This window comes from Syngnathus floridae, chromosome 6 (assembly GCF_059516105.1).
Source record: "Syngnathus floridae isolate MCC-2025c chromosome 6, RoL_Sflo_1.0, whole genome shotgun sequence".
Classification (NCBI taxonomy): Eukaryota; Metazoa; Chordata; class Actinopteri; order Syngnathiformes; family Syngnathidae; genus Syngnathus; species Syngnathus floridae.
Window position 1 is genome coordinate 3,830,454 of NC_142418.1, and position 9,547 is coordinate 3,840,000.

Consider the following 9,547-nt stretch of genomic DNA (forward strand, 5'->3'; position numbering starts at 1 on the left):
ACAAAAAAAGCACTGGACAGGATTTAGTTTTTGTTGATTATGGTGGCGCCTTTAGACAAAAGCGGTAGTGTTTTGCATGAAGTCAACCACATTTCCCACGAGTGCCAGCGCGCAGTGTCGTGACAATGAGGCGTGTGGCACGTTTCTCCAAGGACCGCGTCGCCTACGGGATCACATCGAAGGAGGAAGTCAGCGGCCCAACAACACACCAAATGGAGACAGTGGTCATGAACTGCAGTCCTCATTTTATTTCGCACCCTTTACTTTGCTTGTTACATGACTTTGAAGCACAGCCGTCTTCCTCATTCCTTCATTCCTCAAGCAACTCACGAATGCGCAGTCTACATTCACTCTACAGTCATCAGTCACACACAAGCTGTCACAATAACATCAAAAAAAGTATTTTTGTAGAGAAGACGAAGAAAAATACTTTCAGTACAAATGTGATGTGACTGTTAAGAATGTTGATTTTAAGAATGATGAAACAACTGCGTCGCTACCTTTTCTTTCTTTCTCTCATTAAATGATAGCCGTTTGCCCCAGAGAGAACAGCTTGGATGCCCACTGTATATTATTTTGTATAACTTCGCAATAACCGACTTGGATTTGATTCTACCCTGTGCTACAATAGAGAGTTGGATCCTGGTAAATCAGTGATTCTAAACTTTGAATTTCGGGGCGTTGTTGTGGGTATTCTGACAGCTTGTGACTGAGCATGAAGAACTGTTCTGGAGGAGGAATGCGAGAGCAAGACTGACAGTGACAGTATGATACAGAAGCATTACCGGCAACTCCCCACCATATTTTGTCATGAATTGTTTAAAAGACAGTGACAGATGATACAGGAGAGTAATCGGTCCCTCCCCACCATAAGTTGCTTTAGAGTCACAAGTACCACTTCTGTACAATTGAGTGGGCTGCCAGCCTTGTAACACATAGTGGCGAGGGCGGTCGCCGCAAAGGTACTATTTAACCATACACGTCACAGGTTCAAATCTCGCTCTCAAGCTTTGCCACCCCCTTAATATTAAAGATGTTTTTGGTATGTTTACAACATCTTGCAGTCGTTTCATCAAATGTAGTGAAGCTTATGCCAGCAGTAACTGCGTGTAGGTGATTGCGTTGACTTCTGTCTTTGCAAAGAAAAGAAGAAAATGACGTATGCCGCATGTCAGCACATTTGAAGCTTTAATGACGCACACACACATGCATGCACGCACGCACACACACGCACACACACACACACGCACACACACACATTGGCGGTGGTGTGAGGTTGGTGTATCAGATCCAGATGTAAATACCCAAGAATAAAACCTGAATTTTTGAGAGCAAAAATAAAGGAATTGGCCTTACTGTTTCGATGCTTTTACATGAGCCACATCTTAGAATAAAATGATTGCTTGGTACTTGCACGGGCAAGGTAGCCATAAAAACAAAAAAGACAAACCTGTTGAGAAGGTTCTCCATTTCACACAGCCCCATTTGGATTGTTTGGTTTCTGAGGGATTTGCCAATCATTAGGGCCACACGGGCATTTTCTTCCAACATCTATCAAAGAAGACAAATATAATTCATTGACACACCACACCATTTACCTTTAAGTACAGGCCCTTTTGCACAGCAGGAACTTAAAGGCACTACAGACGATCTTATCAGCAGCTCAGAAATCAGAGCCATTTTTGTTCGTTTCTGAATATTGCGCATGCGCAGGTCCCTCCTTGCCACCTTTCCCTGTTGTTTTTAGGAAACGCCTCCACACTCACATGCACGGGCGCCATATTTGAAGTTGTCTTCTCAATGATGTCAAAAACAGGCTTTATTTTGCGAGAACCTTCATCATCACGACGTTCATCAGTCATTTTCACTTAGTCAAGTCAAGCAGGGAACGTTACTAAGGGAACTAAGCCAGAGTGTCTAAAATCTGCGGAGTTTTAATCACAAGTTACGTGCATACGCAGTTCTTGGCATGGATATCAACAAGGAAAAGAAACACGGAAAACGGGTTGATTGACAGATTGAAGTTAACTGACCAATGTTGCCATTAATCACGCCGACAATTATTGGTTGATGTTTGTCTGGTCCCACAGAGCTTGCGGTTTATATATATTAATATATAGTATATTTTAAGACATCCTATTTAACAGTCCGTCAGTGGTATCAGGGGAGAAATTTGAGAAACGTTATTAGCATTAGGAGACCCTCGGCTGCAGTTCGATGATCAACTTTGTAGTTGTGTTATTGGATTTGCTGCCGCATTTTTGGGCACTCAGGAAAAGAGAGGGGCGGAGCCGTCAATGATCACCACTTGGTGATGTGTTGGCTCCGATGATGGGAGAAAATGCCAGGTCGGAACCTGGCAGTCCCAAACGTATTGTGTTTGCTGAGCCTGGAGTTCCTAAAGGCTCTGGATGTTTAGGGGCTTTCCTGGCTGGTTGTTGGAATAATTAGATGGTCGGCCTGACCAAGGGCCTCATAATTTACGAGTTGGGAGTCCCTTGCTTCAACAAAGCTCTCTGTCTAGCTCCAGAGAGTTCCTTTAACTCCCTTCCTTTCTTATCTCACTAGCTATGAGCAGAGCTCCCTCGCACCTGAAAAAGTACTCTGTTTAGTTCAAAGGAACTTCTTTCTCTTTTAATCAATTCTGTAGCTTTTATCTATGGATTGTTGTTGATCGAGACTGTTTTTTAAGTGTTACAGAAAAGACATCTGTTGAAGTAGTTGCATATAAGTTATCCCATATTTACTCAATATTAGTATTGTGTGAAAATTAGCAAGAAAGTTGCATTGTTCCACAGTAAAGCGGTACTCAACACGCTTCGAGATATCTCATCAAGGACGAGTCAGCCAACCAGCAGCCAACCGGCTGAGGAGGAGGAGGATAGACTGCAACCTAACTGCTGGAGTGACGAATCGGCCAAGGCCTGGCACCACATAACATTTCTTAGCTAATCAGCGTTGCTACAGCCACAATCTCCCCTCCTTTTAGTGTAGCAACGCCTTTTGTCACCAGGGCAACCCAAAATAAAAAGAGGAGATCGCGGAAGAGGAGCGCAGAATTGGTGGAGGACTGTAACTGGGCCTTCTACGTAATTCTCCTCGCGAGTAAAATGAACACTGGTTGTCTTCTCCTCTTTGTTTTAGTGTGTAAAATAATGTCTGATGGTATTTAGACCTGACACTGACACACCTCTACATCACTGCGTGGGGACAGTACCTCAGGATTATCGGCCAGGGTGGTGGTCCCCCTTTCTAAGAAGGGGGAACGGAGAGTGTGTTCCACTTACAGAGGAATTACATTCCTCAGCCTACCCGGTAAGATTTATTCAGGGGTGCTGGAGAGGAGGTCAAACCTCAGGGTGTATTCAGTCCTGACTGTTTGGTCCGCTTTAAACGGACCAGGGTTTGATTGTAATGCTGGTCCAGACCTTTTGTACAGGTGTGAATACACGCAAAAGAATCCTAGTGCGGATTAAAGAAACGTTAATCTTTTGTTTAAGTAATGATTGCACACTTTCTGCAAATCCTATGAACTTCATTTCACTTCTTAAATATCACTGTGTTTCTCTGCTATATGATATATTTAACTGAAATTGCTGATCCGAACAACCAATGATTTATAAAGAAATATCTTGAAAATGATCAGGGGTGCCCAAAATTTGCATTCGACTGTATTTTGTAGGCGTATGGTTGGACTGCGTTTGACTGCACAGATTCAATTAAAAGTCGGTTACCTGAGTGATGATAGTTGGTAGGCTGGTTTGGTAGAAACCTTCATGGTTTGTTTCTGGCTCCTGGTCCCTTTGCCAGTCTTGCAGCTCCACCTGCAGAGCTTTATGCATCCATTCAGACATACTCTTCTACAGTATGAAGAACAACCAGAAAGATTATGGGCTCCCACTGCATATTTTATTGAACAGGGAAAGTATGCACTGTATACCATTGAATACAATATTTCAAGATTCATTCGATAAGACAACTGATTTGGTGTATGTTGTTCGTATAGTACTCACCCGAACACTTGAGACATATTTGGTCTGAAGTTGCTCTAGTCCCTCAGGAGAGATCAGAGGTTCCAGCTCTTCCCCCTTCATGTCATACAGCAGCTCTGGATGACCCATCATTTCAGGGCTGCCAAGGCAATACTGTCAGAGCCTGGGTTTTTCTATCTAAAGCAGGGCTCCCCAACCCCCGGTCCGCGGACCGGTACCGGTCCGTGAGTCACTTGGTACTGGGCCGCCAAGCCGCACAGAAAAAAAAAAAAATTCTAATTCACGATCAATTAATTCAGGTCAAGATGCTAGTCCTGGTCACGTGACATGTCTCCTCAGTCGAGCCCGCAAAGCTAGCAAAAAAGCGTAAGAATTTATTTTGAAAAATGTAAAAAAATTGGCGATTCTCTCCCAATTACATCCGTCGGTTCAGGTCAAGACGCTCGTCTCGGTCACGTGACATGTCACCTCATGCGAGCCCGGAAAGCAAGCAAATATGAGCAAGAAACAGAGATGTTTGGAAAGCTTCTTCGGAAAGGGAAAAAAGCCCAATGAGGAGACGGAAGAAGAGGCTATGACTTCTAACAAAAGGAACGCTGCATTTAAAAGAACATTTCTGGAGTCCTACTTAAAATATTGGATTTATCGCCACAGGTGACTCTGACGCGCCAAGCCCACTCTGCATAATATGTGGCGACATGCTAGCTAATGAGGCAATGAAACCTTCAAAACTGCTTCGGTACATGGAGACCAAGCATTCTGTATTAAAAGACAAACCTTAACCACTTCGGGTGTCATTGTCTCCGATTACGCCTAGATGGGACCGGCTCGTTTCTGAAAAACAAGCTCAGTGCTCCCACTAATTCAACGTAACGATGAGTTTTATCTTTATTTCGTTTATACTTGTTTTTATGCCAGTCGTATCATTTTATTTAATCGTATTTATATATTTATTATAAATGTATTATTTATTTAAATTAATATATTATTTATTTATATAAAGACTGGTTCGCGAAAATATTTCTGACGTAACCGGTCCGTGGCGCAAAAAAGGTTGGGGACCACTGATCTAAAGTACAGTGATTCTTTGCCACTTTACGCTTCAACTTTCGCAAATGCATTACTTTGCGGGTGTATAAGTGACGGAAGAACGGCTTTTAAATACACACTGATAGCGTGGGGCATGCCTCTGATCATTGTGCGTCACTGTTGACAAGCGCGGGAAGCGCGGCAGCCAGCCTGTCACGAATGAGGCAGGACAACCATGTGCAACATGGACCGAAAAGAGGAAAAGGGAGGCGAGAACGCTAGCAGAGCGGGTGTAAAAGGCGAGCTACCGTGGTGGCATATCGTTACACAGCGTGTGTTAAAGCAGATGAAATGGTGAGGATTGACCGGCGACAAATGGCGTCTATATACACGCCCTAATCAGCTTGTAACACGGGGCAGGTGGTGGTGACCAACGCCGATTAGCACGCTCAGTTCCGTATTGGCTCCGAGGCCTAGCGCGGAAGCGCATCAGCCGACCGGCGGGGCGAGAGCAAAGACTTTTAGAAACATTCTTTAGCCCAAAAATCACGTCATACAGAAAGTCACGTACAATAATTGCGCGTAAAATCAAGGTTTAGTTGTATTGTCCCCCCCCCCCCCCATATCTGGCCCCCGGGCCTTGACTTTGACACCTGTTTTTGAGCATTTCTTTATGTAATCATTTATTGTCCCGATCACCTCATTTATACGGAAAAACAGGTATACAGTAATCCCTCACTACATCACGGTTCATTTATCGCGGTTTCACTATATCGTGGATTTTTTTTCCAAAATAAAAACATTTTTTAAAGTCAAAATAAAACTTCGAAATTGAGGAATTATGGCACAAAACTTGCCCACACGCCAGCAGAAGGTAAGGAGTGCCCACACAATTGCAGTGTGTACACTTGTACCTTTTTATATAGAAATTGTTATAATAATAAGAGTTCTAAAAACATATTTAGTGTTGTACTATTTACAGTATGTACACTTGTACTTTGTTATAAACTTGTACTTTGTTATAAAAAAATTACAATAAAAGTTGTTCTAAAAACATATTTACAGTATGTGTTAAGAATTCTCCATTTTATTTACGTTCTTCAGCTGTGCTTTGATTTGAGGTAGGGCGATTTATTTTGAAGGCCGTTTTCAGGCGATACCACTTCCTGTTTTACGTTCGTGTACATATGTCGATTACAGTGGTACAGGAGTCATTGACGATGTAAGTGGGTCTCCTAACAAGAGAAATAAACGATCACGTGTCTAACCTTTAGGAGAATGTAGTATTGCTCCAAATGTTCGTTTAAATTCCTTTAGGTCCGTTTTCGCGTGTTAGCACGATCACGAATTACCATCTATCCGCTAACTCGTTAGCCTGCCCAGTACTTCTTGTTAACATGTTACACGCACATAGTACGTATAATATTTATATTTTCAATATTTATACAAAACTTTCTGTATGTTATTTATACTATTTTTGTATTAGTTACATGTTTAAAACAATTATTTAATGTTCCAATAATAAAATATGCACTTAAATGGTTTCATATACATTTATTGACACACAAAAAATGTACAGATTAAAAAAAATGTACAGATGAGAGGGTGACTGTACTTCACGGATTTCACTTATCGCGGGTGGCTTTCGGAACGTATTATCCGCGATAAACGAGGGATTACTGTATCTTATTTTCTGCTATTAATCAACGTTTTAGCCCGGATTTTAACAGTTTTCCTTTAAATGCTCTTTGAGGAGATTCTGCAGCCCTCTTCAGGGGAAAGATTGACACCATCAGATGTAATACTCTTTCTCTCCGCAATGCAAATCCTATCACATCTGACTGCCTACCCTTTGCGTGAGGAAACACCGGATAGCTTTACCCTGGTTACTGCTGATATGCTTGATGACGATCTCACCACTGTGAGACCCATCGCTTGTCTTCTAGACCCTATTCCAACATCACGTTTCAAAACATTTTATGGACTGTTCCAAGGAGAGCTTTTAAATATCATAAATTGTTCTCTTCAGACAGGTGAATTCCCAGCTGCCTTCAAGGCATCTGTGGTAAGGCCCCTTCTGAAGAAGAACAATATAGATTTCAACAATTTGGACAACTATCGACCAGTATCGAACTTACCACTTATAAGCAAAACTTTAGAAAGACTAGTTTTTAATCAACTCTACGATTTTTTAGCAAAATCTAATGTTTTTTTCAGTTAGGTTTTAGTATAAACCATAGAACAGAGACCACCCCTGTTAAGATTTTAAATGATCTTCGGTGTAATTTCGATTCAGATAAAATAACGGTGCTGGTACTCCTGGACCTAAGTGCTGCTTTTGATACAGTAGACCAGTGGTCGCCAACCCTCGGGCCGCGGACTGGTACCGGGCCGCCAAGCCGCACGGAAAAAAAATAATATATTTTTTTAAATATATATATATATTTTAAAATATATATATATGTATTTTTATCGACGATCAATTCATTCAGGTCAAGACGCTCATCCCGGTCACGTGACATGTTTCCCCAGTCGAGTCCGCAAAGCTAGCAAAAATGAGTAAGAATTTATTTTGAAAAAATATAATAAATTTGGCAATTCTCTCCCAATTACATCTGTCACTGTGTCTCTTGACATAAAACGCTCGTCTCGGTAACGTGACATTTCACCCCAGTCGAGCCCGCGAGGCAAGCATAAATGAGCAAGAAACAGACAAGTTTGGAAAGCTTCTTCGGAAAGGGAAAAAAGCCCAGTGAGGAGACTGAAGAAGAAGAGGCTACTACTTCTAAAAAAAGGAAAGCTGCATTTAAAAGAATATTTCTGGAGTCCTACTTAAAATATGGATTTATCGCCTCAGGTGACTCTGACACGCCAAGCGCACTGTCGACTCGTCCCCGATCATGTCCATGTTGTCATAGTTTTGTCCGTGTGTCTGTGTGCTCGCCCCTCCCCTCCTGTGTGCCCATGATCAGTGTGATCATTCTCACCTGCCTCATTACCTGTCTCGTATTTAAGTCCTGTCTGCGTGTCACTCCCCTGTCGGATTATTGTTGTCTTGTTGCGGTCATTGTCAATGTCACTCTGTCTTTTTGTTTCACGTCTCTTTCAGTTTCTGTTGTTGGTTTTGTTCGTCAGTTACGTCAGTCTGCCGAATCTGTTAGTTTCCGTTCGTCAATAAACCCTGGTCAAAGCTGCACTTGGTCGCCCTGCTCCATCCGTTTCGTGACAGACAGGCTAGTTAACGAGGCAATGAAGCCTTCAAAACTACTTTGGTACATGAAGACCAAGCATCCTGCATTAACGCACAGAAAAAAAAATAAAATTCTAATTGACGATCAATTAATTCAGGTCAAGATGCTAGTCCTGGTCACGTGACATGTCTCCTCAGTCGAGCCCGCAAAGCTAGCAAAAAAGCGTAAGAATTTATTTTAAAAAATGTAAAAAAATTGGCGATTCTCTCCCAATTACATCCGTCGGTTCAGGTCAAGACGCTCGTCTCGGTCACGTGACATGTCACCTCATGCGAGCCCGGAAAGCAAGCAAATATGAGCAAGAAACAGAGATGTTTGGAAAGCTTCTTCGGAAAGGGAAAAAAGCCCAATGAGGAGACGGAAGAAGAGGCTATGACTTTTAACAAAAGGAACGCTGCATTTAAAAGAACATTTCTGGAGTCCTACTTAAAATATTGGATTTATCGCCACAGGTGACTCCGACGCGCCAAGCCCACTCTGCAGAATATGTGGCGACATGCTAGCTAATGAGGCAATGAAACCTTCAAAACTGCTTCGGTACATGGAGACCAAGCATCCTGTATTAAAAGACAAACCTTAACCACTTTGGGTGTCGATATCTCCGATTACGCCTAGATGGGACCGGCTCGTTTCTGAGAAACAAGCTCGGTGCTCCCAATAATTCAACGAACTGGTGAGTTTTATTTTTAAGTGGTTTATATTTGTTTTTATGCCAGTCGTATCTTTTTATTTCATCGTATTTATATATACATTTATTAAAAATGTATTAATTATTTATATAAATTTATTATATTTATATAAAGGCCGGTGTGTGTGTGTGCGTGTGCGCGTGCGCGCGTGCGCGCGTGTATATATATATATATATATATGTGTGTATATATACATATATGTGTATGTATGTGTATGTATGTATATATGTATGTGTATGTATATATATATATATATGTATGTATATATATGTATGTATATATGTGTATATATATGTTTTAATTTTATGTGGTTTATATTTGTTTTTATGCCAGTCGTGTCATTTTTCATCGTATTTATATATATTTATTAAAAATGTATTAATTATTTATATAAATTTATTATTTATTTATATAAAGGCCGGTATGTGTATGTATGTATGTATGTATGTATGTATGCATCTATGTGTGTGTGTGTATATATATATATATATATATATATATGTATATATATATATATGTATATATATTTGTATATATATATGTATATATATATATATATATATATATATATATATATATATATATA

The 9,547-nt window shown here is 40.9% G+C and overlaps 1 protein-coding gene across 11 annotated transcripts in view; it reads right to left on the reverse strand.

Annotated features, from left to right (window-relative positions):
• Nucleotides 1–9,547, reverse strand: part of exoc3l1 (exocyst complex component 3-like 1) — a 129,377-nt gene that overhangs the window by 61,965 nt on the left and 57,865 nt on the right. For all 11 annotated transcript variants that reach the window (XM_088377778.1, XM_088377769.1, XM_088377773.1 and 8 more), the window contains 3 exons: nt 4,014–4,131; nt 3,735–3,860; nt 1,451–1,551 (listed from right to left, as the gene is read on the reverse strand). In XM_088377778.1, coding sequence (XP_088233904.1) covers nt 1,451–1,551; nt 3,735–3,860; nt 4,014–4,131 — 345 coding nt within the window. The remainder of the gene's footprint in view (nt 1–1,450; nt 1,552–3,734; nt 3,861–4,013; nt 4,132–9,547) is intronic.